Source organism: Camellia sinensis, chromosome 14 (assembly GCF_055761805.1).
Source record: "Camellia sinensis isolate YWXY chromosome 14, ASM5576180v1, whole genome shotgun sequence".
Taxonomy (NCBI): domain Eukaryota; kingdom Viridiplantae; phylum Streptophyta; class Magnoliopsida; order Ericales; family Theaceae; genus Camellia; species Camellia sinensis.
In genome coordinates this window covers 134,854,307-134,878,754 of record NC_138974.1, presented here as the reverse complement: position 1 = coordinate 134,878,754, position 24,448 = coordinate 134,854,307, and the positions used below count along the sequence as shown (strand labels likewise).

The window sequence follows — 24,448 nt, the reverse complement described above, 5'->3', positions numbered from 1 at the left end:
TTCATGTTTTATGCTTTAAACTGCAAATTGAAGGCCTTATCGACGGCCGAATCTGAAATTGATTGATGTTTGTGCTAATTAAGATTTATGTGATTTTATGGCATATTTAATTGAAATGTGATTTGGTATGATTAAATTAGATTTAATAAAGCTAAATTACAAGAGTTGGACTTAATTGCCATTTTGCCATTAGTGGGCTTTGCTAGACAATTGTTTAGTCTTGACTTATCTATGCTATACATCATCCTTGTTCATTTGTGAGAGACCAAAATCGACTTGAGTGGGAGAGTGAGAGAAATTGGGTTCAACTTGAAGGTTTTGCTTGGAAATTATAAGAATTGAAGAGTAATTTGCTTAATTGAGCTCCCTTATCTTGCATTCAAGACTTGAGGTAGGAGATTCATCCTCTCATTTGTGTATTTGAGTTGTTCTAGCATGGTCCATGGTGACATTAGTGGTTCAAAGTCTAGAATTGGTTAAGATTGTTGAATTAAGTTGTAATTCATGCATGCATGTACATATTGTGAGGTTTTGAGGTTGTAGTTCATAAATTCCTCACATACATGTCCATATCTTAAGAATAGTTCATGAATTCATCTTATTTTTGAGGTAATGAGCTCATTTGAGCATGTTTTTGAAGCCTTGAATTTATTGAACACATGCATGTAAAGTTCTTATGTCGTTCATAAAGTTTTGTTTGAAACTGGGTTTAATTGACTCACCTTTGGGCCTTGATTTTACAAATTGAGCTTTGAATCATGTTATATTATGAGTTTTAAAGTGTTTTCCAGAAAATTAGCCCAAAAGGATCGAATTTGGTATTGATTTTGAGCTTGAGGTTTAAATCTGGAAATTCCAGATTTTGGACTCCCGCTCGAGCGAGGTAAGTGGTGCTCGAGCGGGAAATTCGTGTATCCAGCACTTTTGTTGTGTTTATAGTTCGCTCGAGCGGGGTTTTTTACGCTCTAGCGAGGACTTGTGTTACACGCTCGAGCGAGTGTCGAGTGCCCATCGAGAGTGATTTCCACACATCCAGTACTTTTGAAGTCCGCTCGAGCGGGAAAGTTTAAGCTCGAGCGGAAACTTTTGTTTGCATGTCCGCTCAAGTGGGGAAACCCACGCTCGAGCGGGACCTCTGCTTTCTGAAAATTCTGAAAATATTTTTAAAGTGCATCTTTGCATCCTCATTCCATTCTAGGCATTCTTAGGCCTAGTTTAAGGCATCTTAATGAGGATATTGATGTAGAACCACACCGAGTCATGATAGGGATTAAGTTATTTTTTTCCCAACTGTGTAGCTTAGTGTGTGTTCACTCTGTAACTGTGTAGGGTTGGCATCCGAGGATGCGCACTAGCTTATTTGTAGCCTAGAACTCTGTGAGTAACAATGTTGTAAAGATATGTTCAATTGAGATTATTTTTTGAACAAATGACTGTACTGCTTTATGAAATGACACTATTTACTGAATGAATATTTGTCCTATTTGTGAACTGTATTCGTGGCATCCATAGCAATACACTGTTACTAAACTGTTACTGCTATTGTTACAGAGATCTCTGTCGGTTCCCATGTTTGGAACCATTACTGATAGCCATCATTGACTACTCGGTCTGTTAAGGCCTACTGTACTGCTTTGTTATTGGATGTACCACATATGACTATTATAGTTTCTGAATGACTGTTATGGCATGAATTATGAGCCACAAACTGAATGACTAATATACTGTTTAAATGACTGTTTTCAATACAGAAAGGACATTCATTCTTAACCTCTTTACGCATATGTTATTCACTAGGCTTTCGCTCACTGCTCATATATATATGTAGGTGTTCAGGCACCGGACCGTTGCTAGGGGCGTCAAGCTTAACTCCTGTTTTGTCAAGCCAACCTTTGTGCCTCACTTTGAGGTTCCAGAACTGTTCAAGCTGAGGCTGCTTGGGGTGTTTTAGTTTTCCTCCTCTTTGTTTATGTTCTGTATAGACTGAATGATGTTGTACTGTACTATTCTATTAGGGATTAAGTCCCTGTCCTGAATGATTGTATATATTATACATACTGTTTTGGTACCGATTGTACATGTGTATTGAAAAGTCTTTTTGCATATAGACTATCACAGCTCATTGGACATCTTTTAATTACAGTTTTGGCTTCCGCCAGCCCCTGTACTTTGTATTTCTGTTTGGCTGTTAAGCAGGCCTTCGGTAATCTCGGATTACTGGTCGATTACGGTGCTAAACCCATAGGGGCGGGTTTGGGTCGTGACAACTTCAGTACTGGTAACTTTCTTCGAATGGTCTGTTTCTGCTAGTTTTTTGACCAAAAATGTCTGTTCATCCATGAAGGCTTCGAACATTTCTTCCTCAACCATCTCCTTCCTTTGGCCTAGACCAACTTCTTCCTCTGTCTCACTATCACTGTACATCAAAGCCCTTTCCAATCCTGCTAAACTGGATCTTTTTTTGGCTTTTAGTTCGGAGTGAACTTTGACCAACTGCTCTCTGCTGCAACTCATTTTGTCTTGAGGAGTCGAGTTTGGACTATGATATGACTTTGGACTTTTCTTTCCCTCTGTCTGGCCTTTTGACTGGACCAATAAAGAGCTTTCTCCACTTTCTTTCAGATCCTTCTGGTACTAAGTGTACCTTCGCTGGATCTTCCTCCTTTGGGATATATAAATCATTGAAACCATATTTGGTTCCTTTGTTTTTGGATGCTTTAGTAACACCCAATTATTTGGAGCCACCAAGGGAGGTTTGACCATCCTACTCTAGTCTCCAACAACATTTCTTTGGGTAGGTATTTCCTTAGGTTTATTTTGCATAACAAACCAATCTGGAACCCGAGGTGCCCATGAACCCACTAACTCAGTTATTGAACTGTCTCTTTCTTCCTTTGGAGCCAATTTCGAAGTTGCTTGTGAAGGCCACTGCTTGGCCCTGATTCCCTGTTTTGGGCCTAATTCAGGCCTTCCATGAAGGTGGCCACTTTCCATCTTGTGTGAGGTTGGTCTAGGGGGCCAATCTCTGGCTTTGATCCAATAATTTGAGCCCACTTTAGGTCTCCTTTCAGGATGATTTCCATCCATTCTGTAATAGTTGGGTGGTCTAAATTCTTGTAGAGGTCCCTTGCCCTTAGAGTGCATTCTAGTGGCTGCTGACCTAGCCATGAATGGCTGCTTCCTAGGACCAGCTAAATATGGCCTTTTATTACAAGCACTAGTTGGTTTAGGACGCCTTTGCACATCCTTGTAATATTGTTTCCCATCGATCAGAAGCCCTTTCAACCACTTGTAGCTCAACCCGCACCTGGGACACATTCTTTGCATGACAGCTGCCTCTAAAGAATCATCATCTAGTGCCTCCTCATTAGAGTCTTCCCTCTACTCTGGAAAGCCTTGTCCAACAGCTGGCGAACTTCTAGCATCTCTCTTGACGGTAGTCTGGCTGGCTACATGCATTTGCACATTGACCTCTTCCAATTCCTTCAAGGATAAGTTCTGGAAGTCTGGCACAATAATATTGGCTGCAGCTTCTCCAATTTCTGGGAATGGATTAGAGTCAATCCCCATAGCCTTTTATACTTTAGCTGGGAATTTTAAACTCCCTTTTTGTATTTGCTCTTGGATCCTGTCTCGAAAAACAATACAGTTTTTAGTTGAGTGAGACCAAGAATTATGCCATTTACAATACACTTTTCCTTTAAGTTCCTCTAGAGATGTAATTTTGACTCTTTTTGGTAACTTCAGGAAGTTTGCCCCAAGCAAATGATCCAAAATGTCATCTACCCTTGTTAAATCGAAAGAGTATTTCCTATAAAGGTCTTTCTTTTTAAACTGTTGGTCTATTGTTGTGTCTTTATGAATTAATGCTTCACAGATCACAGGTTCTTTCCCTACAATCTTTGCTGCATCAATCTCATAATTAGGGTCTCTATAATACGTCTTGTATGATGCATTACTTCGATCTTGTTCTTCCTCCAGTAATGCTTCATACCTAGACACTTTATAGGTTAGTTCTACTAAGTCTCTAAACTCAGTTGAGTCAAACTTCTTTCGAAGCCTAAACTCTAGACCATTTTGAGCCAATCTCACGAATTCAGGCTTTGGTAGGATGATCCTATATTTGTTTCGTGCTCTTTTGAATCTGGCAATAAATTAAGCAGCCTTCTCATCAGGCCTTTGACTCAACCTTGCCAAGTTTGCCATGGAAACTTCTGGCTCCGTTTGGAAGAATTGGGCATGAAATGTCTCCTCCATTTCTTGTCAAGTTTGGATAGAGCCAGGTGTAAGGTTAATATACCATACAAAGGCTGCCCCAGTTAGAGAATTTGGGAATAGTCTTAACTTCATGTAATCATTATTAGTAAATTCACCACATTGAGCAGCGAACCTAGCAATATGCTCTACTATTGACTGGTTTCCATTCTCATAAAAAAGAGCAAAGTCTGGTGTCCTAAACCCTCTCGGGTATTCATGTACCCTATCTACCCATTGTAGATATGGTTTCTTGTACACGGGAGTTTGAACCCCCCGAGCCATCGGTCCACACATCTCTCTAACAATATCAGCAATTTGGTCATTAGGAACCATATTTTGTGCTTGTTGAACCATTACTGGAGGAACAAACACAGCATTTGGTGGACAACCTTGTGCTTGAGGTCCTCTTGGTCCATAGGGCGGTATATTTGTGACTGATTGTCCCTGTGGTACTGGCTGCTGTTGAGGGTATGGGTGACCCCTCTGAGCCTGTCCTACGAGAGGACTTGTGAAAGGTGCTGGAACATGTGTTGTGTCTCTTCCAGTCGTAGGAAATCCTTCCAACCCCCCGAGTACAAATTCGAACAAAGGATTAGTGAACCCCCTTGTGTCAGGTATGGCTTTGAACATGGGATTTGGGAGCATCCTTATGCCATTTTCTTGTGTTGGGCCAGATCCACCAATTTGCATGGCTTCACTGTTAAATAATGAGGCATTTTGATTTGTTACAAGCCTCGAAAGAGGCTCATACCACGACTGAGGTGACGGTCTTTCGTAGTTTTGATTACTAGTTTGACCATTGGAATGTCCATTATTTCACATAGGCTGTTTATCTCTAGCCAATCTTTGCTGAGGGACATTTGAAATCTCTTTCATTTGCCTTGCGTTAGTTAGTTGATGAGTATTCATTCGATCCATAAAGGATGTTGCCCATCTTTCCATTGTGTTCATTAGCTACTGTCCCATGGCATCTACTAGACCTCTCAATGGATTCATTGGCTGAGTAGATGGAACAGTGGATGGTCCAATTCCTTGGTCTCGTCCAATACTTTGAACATGTGGTACTTGCTCCGAAGTACTGGTCTGTTCGACCATAGGTTCTGATAAAACAGGTACTTCCACAGGATATGTTATCACATTATCCTCTGGATTAGGTATTTCTACCTCTCCTTCCACGCCTTCTTCCAAGCGTTCATTTTCTCATTTTCTCCTACATCTAGTCATTTCAATTAGTCCCACTGGGCGTGCCAAAAATTGTTGGATTATTTTTCCTACGAAGGAAAATACCATAAATGCAAGCGTGACAGTAAGGATTGAAAAATCCTTACAGATTAAATTCAAGCCAATTATCAAGCGATTGTGTTGACGGTTCTTTTGCCTCAACGAAGAGAATTTCAAAATTGTCAAGTGTAGAGAAAAGAAAAATTAAAAGAAGAAAGAGGGACAAAAAAAGACGATTGAGTGAACAATCAAAATAATAATTACCTACCTCTACTCCTGTGCTTCGAAAAGGAAGTGCATAAAATGCTTTGAAAAGAAAATGCTGAAAATAAATGCTTCGAAATACAGATCTATGTTAAACTACTCCTAAAATAAGGAAAATGACAAGAAATATTGAAATCAATTGTCGTTGATTTAAATTCTGAATCTTTTACAATGTAGCCATGAATGACTATTTATAGGCACATATTTGTAGGAAAAAACTTCCAGCAATAATTACCCAATAACCACCTAAAACTACCCACTCTTCCATCTTCGTTCCCACAATGCCACATATCCCTCCATGTCTTCATAACTTTCTTTAATCTTCAATTTATGCTCCATGTTCTCCACTTTATTCTCCATCATATTTCCACATTTCATAACTTCTCATAATCTCCAAATGAGTAGGAGCATGCCATATGTCCTGCAATTATATAAATAATAAATAATAATAAAAATTACAGATTTATGGTGCCAACATTACCCCCCGCAGCCCTTAAAAATGATGTTTACTTTAATTTTTGATGGGCCGAACCAAACACATGACTAATCTAACCAAGAAAGTACTTCAAATAATATCAACAAAGTGCTTCGAATGATATAATAGCACTAATAAAGTGCTTCGAATGAGCACGAAATTATGACTAGATGTTATGAATTATATATATACACATTGAAGGGATATTATTGCAGAAAAATTTCAAAGGATAACCACATATTTTCAAGGCAAAGCCAATGATTCACCTTAGCAAACTGTTATACATGTTAAATAACCAGTTTTGAAGGTGGTATAGATGACCAAAATCATCATTCGAAGGTCAAAAGTGCCGACAAAGGACGAATTATATCCTTGGAAATACTCGGCAAAGCTTCGAAGGTTCACAACCATCACTGTTTTTTTTTCCGAAGCTGTTGTTGATGCAAGATAGAGTGCTTCGAAACTTACAAAATTATGGCAAAAAGGGCTTTCGAAGCAACTTTTGGCCAACATTGAAGGTTCACAACGACCAATATTATTTCTTCGAAGCTATTGTAGATGCAAGATGAAGTGCTTTGAAGCTTAAAAAATTATGGCAAAAGGGCTTTCGAAGCAACTTTTGGCCAATATTATTCAAATTTTATATGTTCTGGTTCACACATAATTTAATGAAAATATTAATTTTATGCTCTGAACCAATTATTAATTCTCTGAAGACACCAAAACCGTTGTTCTTCGAACCAATTATTGTAGAATCTTAGTTACATTTTCATGTAACAAATGGCTATAAAAATATTTATCAGTAAAACCACTAATTATCATGCCAAAATAGGCATTATTTGACAATTAATTAATTGTCATTTTACATATATTTATAGGGAGGTACACATTTCGAAAGCCTTCTCGTTTCATGTTACATTTCGCAGGTGTTTATTGATGACAAAACCACCATTCGAAAGTCACGTATGTTACTAAAGGATCAAAGTTGTCCTTCGAGAGTGCTCACGACATCCCTTCGAACCAAATTCAAAGAGTTGGATTAACAACCCTCACATGTTCTTAATAACATGCTTTGAAGTGTCTTGGGACATGCTTCGAAGGTAACCACAAAATCAAATGATGATAGTTTTATGGATCAACTAATAACTATATTTTTGGCCCAATATATTGCAAAAACAAAATATTATTTGTTAGTCATTCCATCAAAGTCAACGTTTGATGTGATCCACAAATCCAAAATGGCTTTTGAACAACAAAAATTATGGTATAGTGTGATCGTGAAAATTCATACTTTTTGACATTTTGAAAAATGTCAAAAATTTTGAATTCATAAACAGTGACTTGTTCATTGACCATGTTTGGTTTAAAAACATGACTTTCGCCAAATTGATTTTCATAATTATTTAGTAAAGTGGGTTGTTTTTCCATGTTAACCATTAATGGCTTATGAAAATCCCTCATAGGTATGCTATTTTCATGACTTGACTCTTTAAAAATTAGTTTTTGGACCACCCGAGCCATGCATGGAACATTATTCTTTGCCAAATTTAGCTAAAAAACATGCTCTTTCGTTATGTTAATTTCATAATTTGGCTCTTTAACACGGGCTCTTGAACCCTCCAAGCCATTGATGAAATTAACTCTTTACTTTTGCTATTTTTAACCATGGAAAAATTTTGAAAAATTTCACCAATTTCGGCCATTAAAGTCTCAGTTAAAGACTTGGTAGTGAGAGTTGATAATTCATCATTCCATTGGCGAATTTTCATATTAAGTTGATGAATTTCTTCAATTAAATGTGTCTTTTTTCTTCCACCAAATAATATTGTAAGGGATGAAAGTTTATTTCATCAAGAAAATGAATCTCTTCTTGAAGATCTAAAATTTTTTGTTTACACCAATAGATTTCATCTAGGCTATTTAAAATGGACAAATCCAATTCATTTTTCATTTCTTACACTTGACGTCTCACCGGGCGTGCCAAAAATATATGTTGGCTTTCTGGCTTTCGAAGGTTATTATTGTAATTTTGAGCGTGCCAGCAAGGATCAATCAGTCTTTACAGAATATTAATTGCCAACCAATTATCAGACGATTGTGTTTTAGTACTTTCAACCTCAATAAAAAGGACTTTTACTGGTGGCTTTGTTTAGGAGAATTAAGCAAACAACGATTAATATGAAGAACAATTGTAACATTTCATTAAGTAACATGGAAGACTTACAAAGATCCAAATCAGTCTCGTAGAGGTTTACAGCAACAAACTACATGAAACTACTCCTATAAACGAAGTGCAATATAGGAATTTGAAATACAGAAATGTAAAGAACAAGAAATGTAAAAACTGAAAGCAAAATAAAGTAGATAAAAATTGATTTTTTTGGATCTGAGTCTGGGGCTCTTTCTGGAGCCTTCTCTGCTATTTATACTTTTCAATGACAACCGTCAAAATGAACTTCTAACTGTCGAACCACCCCTCCATGATCGCTGATGTTTCCTTACAGTTAGCTCCACTATGCCATATCTGCAGTTAGGCTTCCCTCCTGATTTTGAATTTAAATATATATATAATCGTTAAAAGCCACATCATCTTGTATCTTCTGTGCTGATCCAGTGCTATGCAGATCTTTAATAACCAATACTAACTGCCACGTGTGTGATTACGATTGAAAATTTGAACTGTCTTCCCGTATTGCCTTCATCCTGCCACGTGTTAGATTGTGTTTGGCCTATACAAAATATGTAGCCAACAGGATTGTAGAATGAGTTCACGCTTTTTAATTGACCCGTAAAATATTCAAAATATACAAAATATACGGTGTATATTCAAATATTCAGAATATTGATAATTATGACTCTATTTTTATTCTGGAATTGTTGCAACTAATAAACCCCCTTGAGGAGTACCAAAAAAACCTCTGCAAATTTAACAATTGTGTTAGGAACAGCTAACTTGTTACATTACAAGCCATATAACATACATACACATACTACACACCACAATAAACGACGAAATCACAGGAAAATACAAATTCAGAGCTGAAGTTGAGAAACTTCATGCTGCTGCTTTCTTTGTTGGCGCTGCTTACAATAAACTACTACAATCATCATCCAGAAATTCAAGGAAAGCGAAATGTCATGTAATCTTGCCTTCCAGATGGAGGGTACATGTACACTGCAAGGAGCGAGATAATGATGCAGATTAATGTCGACCACAGAAACACTATTGTGGGAATTTTCCCCCTCTTCCCCATCAACCCCTTCACAAAAGGGTAAAGATGAGACAGTACCCAGAAGCTGAAGAACACGCCTCCAACAAGCTTGCTCCATTGCGGGAAGGGGCTGTACAATGTCCTGAATACCCCCACTGCAATCGCTGTCATGTTCACCAAAATGATTGTTATAGGCGGGATCATTAATATGGTGAACCTAAATACATACAACTCTGCAAACTCATCATCTCCATCGTCAGGGGCAGAAGATTTAGAGGTCAATGTGAATGAGATATCAACTCCTGCTATGACTTTCAGTAGTCCTTGAAATACAGCTGCAAGATGGGCACTTGTTCCACCAATCAACCAGAACTGTTCGTTTCGCCACCAATCATGGAGAGTGATTCCAGACCATCTGATCTCAAGGATTGCAAGCATTGACAAGGTGAGCGTGATCGCCAACAAGAACACTAGAAAAGTTGTGCTGAGGGATTGGACTATGAACTTTCCAGAGAAGAGAGAAAATGCAGGCAGGAAGCAATAGGTGAGGAGGAAAATAGAGGTGAAAGGGTACATTCCCACATTGAAGTATGCAATCCTTTGCAAGAATTTCATCCTTCGTGTTGCGAAGAGTGCATTGTTTCGAGAAAAAAAGATCTCCACAGAACCGGTTGCCCATCGAAGGACTTGGTTGAGCCTATCTGTCAAGTTTATTGGAGCTGTGCCTCTAAATGCATCCGGTTTCGTGACACAGTAAACCGATCTCCACCCTCTATTGTGCATACGGTAACCAGTCACAACATCTTCAGTTACAGAACCATATATCCATCCCACTCTTTTGCCCCACTCGGTTTTATCCTCATAGAAGCAAGTTACGACACTGATTGCCTCTGCAAGAGCTGAAGCGTCTAAAGGCTCGCGTTGCACTGCAAGAGAACCTGCTGGCCTGCCCTGGCTACCTTTTCCTCGTAACTCATGAAGCAACCTACCCCCAAATTCAGCTACTGCAATAGAATCAATTAGAGAAGTCGAGTTCCCAAACCGTTGTGGAATCAAGGCCTTGGTAAATTCATCTTCATCATTTCTCTCCTCGTTGATTGGCAAAATCATTTCATTGTCGTCTTCATTCTTTGCTGCTGACTTGCGCCTTCTTAACAAGGAGAATTTGATTTTCCTCCTACCGAGCCATCCATGGTGTTCGGTGGCTCTAGGGGGACTAAATCCGTAAAGAGCAATCCTCCGAAAAATACAGCCTGTCCCAACATACATTGGGCCTTGTAGTCCATCAAGTGCTCTCATGCTCACATCAAAGAACACTGTATTGTGATTTGCATACCTATCATTTGGATCAATCCCCTCAAACCTCTGTGGGAACTGAACATAACAGATCTTGTCGCCGCCCCTGTCTAGCATAAAGCACATTCCTTCCCTCATAGCCAACGAATTATAGATGTAGTGATCGCAGTCAAGATTGAGAATAAACGAACCGTTCGACATAATTGCACTAGTTCGGACAAGGGCATTCATAGCTCCAGCTTTCTTGTTGTGATCAAAACCAGGCCGCTTCTCACGAGACACGTAGACTAGCATTGGCAATCTTGTATCAACATCTGTTGTGTCAATCAAGTTCTCCCCATCTGCTTCTGTCCCCAAAACTGGCTCTGTGTTAGGAGGAACCAACATTAGCTGCAGAAAAAAAAATAGTACGTCAGTGCTTGAAAATTGGACTTAAAAACTAAAAAGTCAGGTGAGACATGAAAGAGCAGGAAGTACCTGGATTATACCCTCGTGATCGCCCCTCGAATGGCCTTGCTCTGACATTGACCAAGTTCCAGGCCAATGAGATGCATCAGACATCCAAGTAGCCTTTGGGACCTTAACAGGTTCAAAAGAATTTTCCCCCATCTCCATCTGTTTCTTCTTCGCTCTTAGCTCAGCTTGGGCATTATATGCATCTGATCTTCGCCTTATCGATTCCGGTAAGGCATTTATCCTCACCTTGAATTCAGCATATTCCCTCTTCACTCTTCTTCTCTCTCTCACAAAATCAAGCTGTACCTTGTTCTTGAGGGGATCGCGCTTCAACCCAAAATACGCCTCGGGATTTCTTGGTTCTATCTTATGTTTCCGACAAAATGGAACCCATATCCTTGAAAAGCTTGCAGCCTCAGCAAGGGCTTCAAATGTCACAAGAGACCCTCCATCATCTGATAAATAACAAGCTAGCTTTTCCACAGGATAGTCAACGGCCAGGATTGAAAGAATGGTGTTTGCTGTCACAAGAGGGGGTTCTTTGTCTGGATCAGCGGTTGAAACAAAAACATCAACTCCGGGAAGGTCAGAGAGTCCTTTGGGATTGCGAAGGTTTAGGGCTGATGGTTCGAAACGCTCTTTGAGAACAGAGAGATCGGTTACTCTATTAATGGGGCAGAGCTTTGGGAGCTGATCTAGAACCCATGATAGTGCAAACCAGAACTCACAAACTACGGACATTATCCATAACCACATAGCTTCATGGTTAGGATTCGAAACCCTCCATGTTAGAAAGCAAGCAAGTGCAGCAAGACGAATGAATATAAGCAACCTACAAAACAACATAAATACATCAAATTTGGAAGGAAAATTCTGATCTTACAGTAAAGTTATACACACACACAAAAACTGCAAGAATGCCATTTTGATTATGTTCTGTTTTAAAGTGCGAAGCTCTAATTCAGCCACATCATTTTGTCAAAAATTGTGTATAAATTTGTATAGCATTACTCAATTTAGAATACAAATAGCCACATAAAAGTCAAGAACACAAATTACAATTGTGTAACAATTGAAATTGCATACAAAATTTGAATAAAGAATGAGCCTGGTTGAATGTGAACTTATCTTTTTAAAACAAAGAATACATGAAGATGGTATAAAACTATCACTGCCACATTAATCTGGTAGAGAATTTTGTATAACTTATAAAAAAAAATTTCCCAATTGAAACAGATTGCTGGAAAGAGTCACTGCATTGAGGTAAAGCTATTCAAGGGGGGCAAAAAAATGAAGAAAGCATAGCTTTCTTTAGCAATCAATTACTATGATAAGGCAAACCCTAACTCAACAGCCATCCCAAACCCAGCACAGGGAAAGGAATCACCATCAGTAAATTGTTCACTCATTAATACTAATCCAGCATAGCTATGAGGAAAAAAACAGAGACTAAAATTACTCAGGAATCAAGATTAATTTCAGTGAAAAGAAAGAAACCGAGAGCCCTGTTTGACACTAACCTGTATGGGCTGAGAATTGCAGCAGAAATCCCAACCTTCCTGGTTAAAGGTCTGTTACATCTCTGATTGAATTCTGGAGGGTATTCAGACCTGTCAGTCCCTCTCCCAAATTCATATCCATCTTTAGGCCATACTGCATTCCCATACCCATACGTGCCCTTGGTCTCAAACAGCCATCGAGCGTGATCAAAATCATGATTTGGGGCTTTGAACGATTGCACAAGCGAAAAGTTCTTCTCAATTCTGACACCTCCCTTTCCTCCTCTTGGCAGTGGATGTGGCTGGTCCTTTTCTTCCGAACTGGGTTCGCTTCTTTCGTCTTCGCTAACACATTTATAGACCTCTTTACAACCAGGACAATACCCTTCGCCAGTTCCAATGCAGTCCAAGTAACAATCTCTGCAAATTTTGAATCCACACTCGCACTGAGCCTTCCAAGTACCATCCTGAGCTTTCTCATCACAACCCTTCATTCCACAAACCAATTCTGATTTCACTGCCTTGGGTTCATCCACCGAGTTCTCGATTACATGGGCTCGAGTCACGGAATTGAATCCTCCAGTGTAAATAGTATCCTTAATGTAAGAACCCCCCATTAGGTGCCCTGATTTCTTGCTGTCTTCAAAGGGGCTAGTCTGGGACTCAGACATGACTCGCCGATCTGGTGTTGCAGGGATGTGAACTGTGTAAGCAACACACTCCTCTGTGTTTTCTTTGGACATTGAAAGAAATTTTCTTTCGCCGGAAGATCTGCGATTACCTCCGCTTGAACCCTTCAATCCTCTGTTACTGAGAGGTGAATTCTGATTGTTTGATGTCGAGAAACGCCGTATGGGACTTGTCAAGCCCATGCTCTGAAACGCACCTGAAGAAGAGACTGTAACGGTCACCGCCGGAGACGAAGATGGGGAAGAAGAAGACGCCATTTTAACCATTTTGGTGTATTGTTTCTCGGAAATTAATGTTGAATGGGAAGAAAATACAAGGGAAAATAGATCAAAAACTGGTGAAGAACAGAACCCAGATTGAGATTTCACCGAACCCAAGAGGAACGAGATGAATGAAGAAGAGGTGGAGAAAAAAATGGAATTTCAATTTGAATTTGGGAGTAAAATGAGAATATTTTGAAGGTTTATAAAAGGAACGGATTCGAATATAACGGTCGAAAGATCTTGGCCGTAGATGCTGAGAGATCCGATGGCTCCTGCTACGCTTAAACGGTCTCTTTGTGACGATACTTTTTGGATATGCTCCCAATTTCTCAAAGTCAAAAGTAAAAGGCCATTTATTTATTTATTATTATTATTATTATTATTATTTTTGGGTGATTGGGTAAAAGGGTATGGAGTTTGGACATTCAATTTCAACGGTCGAATAATAAAGAGGAGCTGGGCCTAGTTGGATCCCTGGCTTTCCATTAACACATCAGCGTCATTTGGTTCTCCTATTTTAATTTCAAAATTAATAATAGAGTGCTACTATTAACATTTGTCAAAATTTTTTAGACCCTTTATTTTATAATTTTTTTAATTATAATTATACTCTAAAGTAAAATTATATTAAAAGATATTATTAAATGGAACATCCGTCTATCAATAAGAACTAATATTCTATAATATTAGACACCCACCCTCATCCCCACCTCAAACTCCAACTATACGTATTACATGTTTGTAAATCCTAAACCTATTACTTTTCATAATCAATTAACATAAACCCTAAATGTATTATTTTTCACAATCATATTAAATTTTGAATGTGTCATCTTTATTACCATCATCAGCGCTATTGAACTTGAACGTTTTGCTTCAAGTATAACGTATACTTCATCATCTTATAAGTTTAACTGTCTTGCATTAACATTCTCGATTGTTTTCAGTTGTTCTTGTTTCGTTCGAGCTGTTCGATCCTGGTTTGCTGATTGTTAGAATTATGTTCGGTAATACAGTACTGAACATAATCCTTTCGTTCAATACATAGGTTCCGAACATTAATGCAGATAGTCAGTTATGTAATTTTATTTGTTAAACTAACTTAGAATGGAAAAGAGTGAATTGAAATGGATTTAAATTATGTATTTTGAATGGATTTAATTCATGTTATTTTAAGTTGTGAATTGGAATGAATTCAAGTTACACAGTGATGAACAAATTTTGTTCGAACATACAGTGCTGACAGGATCATTATTGTTCAACAAAACAGTTATAAACAAAATATATTTTTTCGGCTACACAGTGGTGAACAAATTGTTTTGGGCTACATTCAAAATTCTGATGGCGATTCAGACGATGATTATGTTTTTCCTCACCTTGCAAACGGTTATACAAATCTCGTAGAAATTGGAGTATCTTCGATCGATCTCAGCGATGACGAACATACAAAAAACAACGAAGAAGATGATGATGATGAGAGGATGAGAGAAGTTTCTGATTCGGCGATACATAGAGCGTTCAGAGAAGATGAGAGTCGTCGGAATGCTCCGTTGACGGCCGAGACGGCGACGAGAGTGATGGAGGGTTGGGGTCCAAGAATTCTATACTAGACCAAAGCTCCAAACTCTGAAGATTGAGTGAATTAAGGAAGGAGAGGGATGAAAAATTAAGTGAGTGTGCATTTCATTGTGAAGATATTATGAATATGGGTAGATTTGGTAATAAGTGGGGTATCCAAAAAAATATTATTAAAATTTAGGGTTTAGAGTTGGGATCCAAAGAAATGGGGGGTCTAAAAAATTTTGATAGGTGCTAATAGCAGCACTCTTAATAACAATATTATACAAATTTAGATCATCATATTTTTTTTATCCATATTTGACTAACTTATAGTTTGTATAACAATTTTTCAGTTCTATTTTATTTTATTTATCATTTAATGTGGCATGTCTCCTATAATCATTGAGCACAAGTTTTTTTTCGTGTCAATAAGAAAGTGAGATGAGAATGAATTTTGTTATCCCATCTCGTTTACACTTTTGTCACGTTGATTATATATATTTATATATATTGACTATATAGAATTTAATTCTTTTGAATATAAAAAATTAAAACGTTAAAATTACACTTAACATCATTTTTTTATTTATTTATTGCACATCTTACATATTCTACCTCTCATCATTTTTAAATTTATCTATAATATATCATATTATTTCTCATTTTTATTTATATCGTAGTAAAGTCACAAAATAAATTTATCTATCACCGCCAAGTTTCTACCACCTCTTCGATTTGCCCCTCAACATGGTATAGACAGGGGGCGGTGCACTACAAACCAAATCCCGTTAGGCCTGTTACAAGCCTTAACTACAAGTGGAATATTTTATAAATATGTCATAATTTTATTATTAATAAAATTTACTTGAATAAAATTAGGGTGACCAAGAATAATGTAATATCTATCGAATTTTGACTTGTTTGAATCGCTCAAATTTGTACATGCTGGTCATCTGGCTAGTCATCCGACAACAAAGGTAACAATCACGATTAACAAGGGTTGTACCAGTCGTCCTGCAGTTGATCGACATGCACAAATTCAAACGACTCTGACAAACTCAAATTTTATGGATGAATCATTTTTGTTTGACCAAATACATCTCTCTTGTGGAATCCCTTTTGGGGGTTACCCCCTCACCCCCCCTTTGCCACGTGGCGGGTGGTGATTGGAGGAACAGGAAAAAAAAGAAAAAGAAAAAGAAAATGTAACCAATGAGAGAGAGAGGGGGTCAAAGGGGGTGGGAGGAAAAGGGGGATGAATCATTGTTGATTTCATAAATATCCGATAACTTTTATTTTTTTAATAAAATTTACTTGAATAAAATTATGGTGACCTTTTCCACCCTTTTTACCAAATTCATCTCACATTTTTGTCCTCATAATGAATTTATAAGGGATGAAAGAAGATAAATGTACAAGTTTAAGAGAGAGGGGGCATTTTATGTAGTTAACAAAAATGTAAAAAAATTATTACAACATTGTCTAATAAAAATAAAAAGAAGTGTGTATTTAATAAAAAAGAATATTGAAGATCAAATAAAAACACATATAATTAGTGGAAAGAAACTCTCAAAGGTAGCACCGTTAATAGATAAAGATTAAATTTAGCAATTAATTTTAAAACTCCCAATTTTTTTTATTTTTTTATTTTTTGATGAAAAAAAATCCCAATCTAAGGATAAAGATTATGGTATTTCAATTCAAAAGTAAAACTAAATTGATTGATGAGAGGATTAAGACTGTTGCAAAGTTCCCATCTAAAAAATTGTTTGTTACAAGTTAAACACGTTAAAGAGATAGAGCACAAGAGATCATATATTACTCAAAAAAGATTATATATTTTTAATTTTGGACCATTGTCTTGACTCTTAGGCCTCGTTTGGCAACTACATATTTTAATCAAAAAATCACTATAAATTGTCACATCATTCTCTTTATTTTTCTAGATATTTTTTCGTAAAAAATCAAAAAATTACTAAAATAGTATATTCGTAAATAACATTACTCTAACCTACAACTAGAGTAATATATGATCATTTGGATTTTTCAAACTTTCATTTGAATATTAAGTGCATCTCGATTGTTTGTTGTAAAATGACAATAACAAACTACACCTTTGGCGACTAAAAAAAATTTAGTCGCCAAAAGTTGTAGAAATATTTAGCTACTAATTTTTTTTTAGTCGGGATATATTGTTTATTGGTGACTAAAAAAAAATTTAGTCACCAAAAATGCCAAAATTGGCGACAAAAAAAAAAAAATTAGTCGCCGTAGGTAGAGATTTGGCTACTAAAACGCTTTAGTTGCCGATTGGAAAATAAAAAATTATTTTTTACCTTTTTTAGTCGCCAAAAGTATATTTTCAGCGACGAAAAATAATTTTAGTTGCCTTAGGTAGAGATTTTGCTACTAAAACGCTTTAGTTGCCGATTGAAAAATAAAAAATTATGGGAACCCTTTGGCGACCAAAATTTTAGTAGCCAAAAGTTTATGTTCAGTGACGAAAAATAATTTTAGTCGCCAAAGAACTAAAATTATTTGAGGGAGATATTTTAAATAGTTTGGCGGGATTTATGAAATACTTTCAGCGACTAAAAACTTTTAGTTGCCAATGGTGTAATATATATATTTTGGTTTCCAAACCCCAAACCAGGGCCTCTTCTCTCTTTCTTCAGCGGTTCTCTCTCTGACTTTCCCTCTCACCACCGATTGTTACTACCATTGTCGCTGGCCACCGTCCATCCCCACCGTCGCACGTCGCCACCGCCATCGCCGAAATCACCACCAACACTGCCGCAAATCACAGGTTTGTCACTGTCGCGTTTGGTCCTCTCCCTCGTTGTCGACCTGGGTCTCTCTCTCTCTGTGTTGAGCCATTCACTCTGTCTCTGTTTCTCTCTCTCTCTTTCTCCCTTCCCCTATTTCCCCATTTCTCACACTTCATCTAGGGTTTATATGATTTTTTTAGTTTAATTTTGTGTTGATTTCGATAATGGGTTTGGTTGAAGTGTTTGATTTCTATGAAATTATGATATTCTTCATGTTGAAAATAGGTTTGATTTTTGTTTTATGGGTTTGATTTTCGAAATTATAATTTCTATGAAATTATAATATTGCCCAATGAAATGAAGCGCCATCACTTTCAGAAAAATAAATTTGATTTTTTTTTCCTGTTAGTTGAATCATCTATTCTTACTCATCAATATCTTTGTCCATATAAATTTCTAGTCCAAGGATGTAGGAGACTCAATCCCTTTCAAGAAATAATTTCATTTTTTTTTTCCAGCAGTTGAATTAGTCCATTTTATATTGCTGAGACTTTGTAAGCTCTCCCACCATACTCTGTTTTCTTTATTTCAATGGATGGCAGCATGTCAACTACCTCATACCTGATCAAAGAGAAACATGCCATGAAATTTCTAAAGAAACACAATGAATCAAGTAAAGCAACAGTGACATGATGTTAGCAGAGGCTATATATATATATATATATATATCTTTGCAGGGAAATGCATTATACACACAGCACATCATTGAACCACAAGAAAAGATTGCAAATTAGATGATTCAAGGCTATGGGGTCTCTTTCTTCCTATAGTTGTTGGCTCTGTTTGGTGTAATTTGTAGGTGCTAGGTATTATTTTTTATTTTAAGATTTTGTGTGGGAGTGTATGTTTAAAGTTTATGAAGTAAAAATAATCTATATTAGCCGGGGAAAGATTGATTATTGGAAAGCTGAGAAAGAGATACATTTATTTTCTACTTTTTAATTATTAAATTTTAGTTTGAATTTAAATCTCTCATAAGTTTAAAATTAATACTATTCCAATCCATATAGAATACTATTTTAAATCTCTCATTTTTCCATGGTATGGAAAGCTTTGATTTGCTGGAATTATGTGTACACCTTGTTTTCAACTTGATCCGGGAGTAAAGCTTCGCATATCTCAGGTTTATTTTCCTTTCTCAAACTAGTGCCTCTTTCCTGGATTCAACCATATATAGTCAACAAAACTCTAGTTTTAGATCCCAAATTTCTCAAGGTTTTATTTATTTTAAAATTTTTTTATGTATATATATGTTACGATTTGATGGAATGTTTTGTAAAAGACACCCAATTTTGATATAAAAACAAGGCCTATAAAAAGAAATAAAAATCAATGTTTTACTATCTAAAAAAAAAAAAAAAACCAATATTTTAAAACTTAGATGTTATAGTTAATCAAATAGATAATCAATTGAGTTAGCTCAATTGGCCTCTTTTGTGTACATTTTGACTAAGAGAGGTGGTAAGGGAAGGATGGAGGGAGAAAAGAGGGAGAAATTTGGTTTGGCATATTACTTCACTGCTGATAGGAGATGAATGAATTTATAGTGGCTCTAAGACATTAGTTTGTGTGTTACTCTCTCTCTCTCTCTCTCTCCACGTGTATTAGTTTGTGTGGCTCTAAGAAGGCCCATAAACTATCACAAGAATGGGGCAACATTCCTACAATACTTGATGGGGACCTTAATAGCATGCCACAGGTAATTCATTCATGTGTGATTGTTAATTTAGTAGTTTCTTAGAAAAAACACAGTTTTAGTTTTAACTGCCCCACTGTGTACTTAAAAGATTTCTGTTCATGTCATATTCAGAGTGCAATGTATCAGTTTCTGGCTTCGTCCGAGGCGAGTTTTGGTTCCTCGCCTTTTGTCATGTACCATCTAATGAGCATTCTCTTGAAATTTGTATGCTATTCCAAAATACCTATCTATTTAACTTTCCATGGTGGAGTTCTCGACTTGAAACTAAATTTGTTGTAGTTGGACCTCCAATTACATGACCGCAGAAGAATATCTGGGCAAATATGTCCATTAGAATATCAAGCATTCCATTCTCGAAATAATTATGCTGCCAGGTTGGTGTCAAAGTTCCTTGCAAATTTCCTTGATCTTGTTTATTCTGAAATGTGTTTTAGGATGTCACATGGAAGTGAAATGGTTCGCTCTTTCAGTTTGCATTAAATTTTTGAGTCGATTTAAACATTTCAACACATTCTTCATTGGAATCAGCAAAATTGATGAAGAAAATGAAAATCAGGTTCTTCATTGAAAAAAAAAAAACAAACAAACAAACCGAGCAATGTATTTCCTTGCTGAATGACATGAACAAAAGAATGTTCTGATTTTATTTCCTTCTTGTTTCCCTATTGTTGCTATACCATACATAAGTTGACTAGTCTATATTTGATATGTGCTCTATTTATGAATTAATTTTTGTATATGTGGTATTGCTTTTCAAATTCTGTCCCAAGGCCACTAAAGAATAGATGGAGCAATGAAGAATTAATGCTTGCTACTGGGACTGGAGGAGTAACTCGTCTTCAACACGATTTAAAACTCTGCAGTGCATGCCTTGGAGTTCATGTAAGATTTCTGAGTCATAGTTATATTTCCTTGCATGCCTCTAGGTCTTTTTTAATCCCTAGTTTGACACGAATTTACGTAATTAGCTTGTCATATGAATTGAATTTGCATGTATTTTAACTAGGATGTGAAAATATATTGGCGGGTAATTGTCTGTCTCACACAATGTCGAATATGACCTAAACGTAGTCGAAAAAGGACGTTTTGGGGGCGAAAAATCAAAACAACCCCCGAACCACCGTGTGGCTTAGACGAACAGTTCCCCCATGACAAATAGGACTTATGAGAATTGACGGAACGTAATTCGGACCCGTAGGTTGGGAGTTAGAGCCGAATGCGTCCTAAACTTAGTCGAAAAATGACGTTTCGGGGACGAAAATTCAAAACAGCCCCCAAACCACCATGTGGCTGATACGAACACCTTCCCCATGCCAAATAGGACTTGTGAGAAATGACGAAATGTTATTCGGACCCATAGGTTGGGATTTAGAGACGAATACGCCCAAAATTTAGTCAAAAAATGGCATTTCGAGGGTGAAAATTCAAAATAGCCCTTGATCCACCGTGTGGCCGACACGAACAGCTTCTCCATGCCAGATATGACTTGTTACAACTGACGGAATGTTATTTGGACCCATATGTTGGGATTTAGAGCCGAATACGCCCAAAACTTAGTTGAAAAAGGACGTTTCGGGAGCGAAAATTGAAAACAGCCCCCGAACTGCCGTATGGTCAACATGAACACCTTCCTCATGCCAAATAGGACTTGTGACAAATGACGAAATGTTATTCGGACTCGTAGGTTGGGATTTAGAGATGAATACGCCCAAAACTTAGTAGAAAAATGGCGTTTCGGGGGCGAAAATTCAAAATAGCTCTTGATCTGCATTGTGGCCGACACGAACAGCTTTCCCATGCCAAATATGACTTGTGACAATTGACGGAATGTTATTCGGACCCGTAGGTTGAGAAAATGCAATTTGTAATATTGCATGGTTACAAATGCCAATACAAAACAAGGAATGCTAGGATCATATAAATGTTAGTGATAAATGAGGAAAAATATGTCACTTCATCTTCTCATTATGTGAATATTGTGTTAATGCTTACAAATTTTCTCAGTGCATGTCGAATATCTAATTCTACTGTCTGTCTGGATTAATTGGGGGTGAATTGAGATGATTCCCTGTTTACAAGTATCCCATACTTTTTGGATATTTTAAAAACAGACAGTTTAAATAGGAAATATATCCAAAATGATGTGTTAATGATATTTATAAAAATTATGGGGACAACTGTGAAAAATGTGTTGAAATCGATAACAAGTGTTTCATGTTCTTTTTGTTTTTTCCCCCTCGTGTCCTGGTTGATTTTCTTCTTTCTTCTCATCCAAAACATGATGCGATGGTCTAAAACAACTGGTTAGGTAAATGTCATGATTATATTAATGAAAAAGTCCAATCCAAGTATTGACAAAGAAAAAACTCTTTATAATATATTCCTAGCATGAGTATTGTTGTTAAATGTTTTATCAAGCTCAAGTTCAAATTTTTTTCAAGCTCCCTCGATGACACATGCAAGATTACTTAATTATGTTAAATGTTTCATAATAATATCTTCCTAGCATGAGTATTTTTGTTTCTCGAAATGACTTATTTTCGTATTGTAGTTATGAGACCTTGTTACTGGAAGACTTTTACAAACTCAAGCTTTTTCACTATCAATTACTGCAATAGTTGTTGATCCAACAGAGATGAAGTTATTTTCTGGTGGTATAGATTACTAGTGGATATTTCTTTTTTGTATATGGAGGATATCATTTTTTGTATGATTATCTTTTTGTATGGAATTATTATTTTGGATTGGATTATATTTGGTTTGTATAGAATTTGATGTTACAAGACCAAATTTTTGGATGGTTGAAAGTGAAACAGAAATAGACATATGTATTGTTTTGTTTATATACAGGGTGCAGGTTGCACGAAATAAATACTGGTTGTGCAGAAATTAATAATAATAATAATAAATAACACTAAATAAAATTTTTGGTGACTAAATATTTAGCAGCCAAAAAAACAAAATAAAACTTGTTGGCTACTAAAAATTTAGTAGCTAAAAACAAACCAAAGATTTTTTGGCGACTAAAAATTTAGTAGTAAAAAATATTTATTTTTTTAGCTACTAAATATTTAGTAACTAATAATAAATGATATTTTGGGCGACTAAAAGTTTTAATCGCTGAAAATAGAAATTAATTTTATTTGAAAACTTTTGGCGACTAAATATTTAGTCGCCAGTTTATGACTTTTGGCTACTAAAAAATATTTAGTCGGCAATACCTCGTACTTTTCCCTACTAAAAACATTAGTAGCCATTTATAGAACTTTTGGCGACTAAATTCTTTTAGTCGCCAAAACCTTCACCGACCGTTTTTCCGCGACAAATCTAGCGACCAAAATATTTAGTCGGGAAAAGACTTCGGCGACTAAAAACCTTACTTTTGGCAACTAAAACTTTAGTTGCCAAAAATACATTTTCTTGTAGTGATATCAAAAATTAAAATTTTCAATCTTTCATTTGAATATTAAATTTTTTCTTGTTTAAGTTTCTCGTGTTAATTTCCAAATTTACTATCAAAAACGTTATAGGCAATCATGCAACAAATTCTATCAAAAAATATATCGGCAAATAGATAAACAAAACAACACAAATTTATCTCCAAATCACCAAGTTAACATAATCTTGAAACCACCCAACTACATTAGAAACATCTTCAAAGAGCATCTAATGGAACACTATTATGTTCAATTGTTGTCGAAAGAAACAAAAATTCTTGAAGTCACTATATACATGAGAAAACATGGATGGACTTCTCTTACATAGAATTTTTGTCTGTGGGATAGCTATCAAAATCAAATCTGTCTTCAGCATGTCCAACAAATTGCTGCAAGAAAGCAAACAAAAATTATTTAATTTTCAGCCATTAATTATATACATAGAAATTAAAATATCAATCATGTAGATTAAAGTCACAACATAAACTAACCTCGTCATAGGGTCTAATATTAAAATCATCTTGGTCAAAATGTTCAACAAACTCATAGTTTGAATCTGATATGTACACTGGTGTTCCATTTCCCACATAAGATGTATCGAAACTATTCTGCCCATACAATTTAGTTATTGTAGGCGAAGTAGAAACAGAATAGCGTATTGCCCCATTATTGAAAGCCTCATTGCTTGCATATTGATTCAACTTCTGCATCTTAGATGGCCTTTCAATTGTAGATGAACTTGCCAAATTTCCATGAACACTGTTAGCAATCGTCAATGAGTTGAATTTGTCTGATGTTTCATCACAAATTTGCAAACCAATGTTTCTAGAACCTCGAGCAAATTTGTTTAAGGATGTTAACTGATCTGATTCGATAATAGTTGGAACTTCAGAAGATAAATTCACATCTCTGCTACAAATGCTCAGTTGTCCCATTCCAAATCTGGATTCTGCCATTCCGTAGTGATAAAAGTTCCTTTGATTAGGGAGAGGAATATCACTATTGTAGATTGCATTTGATCTTTGTTGTCCTACTTCTGGAATAGGTAAACTTTGCAATTGATGAGGTTGATCTTGAAATTCAATGTTGGAAGAAGCAAGTTGGAGATTTATTTCTTGGGAGTGCATCAAAGGTTTACTGAATTTACATTCGTGTGGTGAATTATCATCCACCCTTCGAAGATATAAACGATATTTCTATACAAAATATGAAATGTATTAATTTCCTCTACTACAAAAGAAAATAATATTACTAAAATTGTATGTGCTATACCTGGAGATGGCTAGCAACA

General features: G+C 36.4%; 1 protein-coding gene across 1 annotated transcript; it reads right to left on the bottom strand.

Moving 5' to 3' along the window:
• Positions 1–9,121: 9,121 nt before the first annotated feature.
• Positions 9,122–13,809, bottom strand: CSLD5 (cellulose synthase-like D5). Its single transcript, XM_028256043.2, has 3 exons — positions 12,702–13,809; positions 11,203–12,013; positions 9,122–11,115 (listed from the first exon to the last, which is right to left on the bottom strand). The coding sequence occupies exons 1-3, from the start codon at positions 13,634–13,636 to the stop codon at positions 9,337–9,339; spliced, it is 3,525 nt and encodes a 1,174-aa protein (XP_028111844.2). The 5' UTR covers positions 13,637–13,809; the 3' UTR covers positions 9,122–9,336.
• Between the last annotated feature and the right edge of the window lie 10,639 nt (positions 13,810–24,448).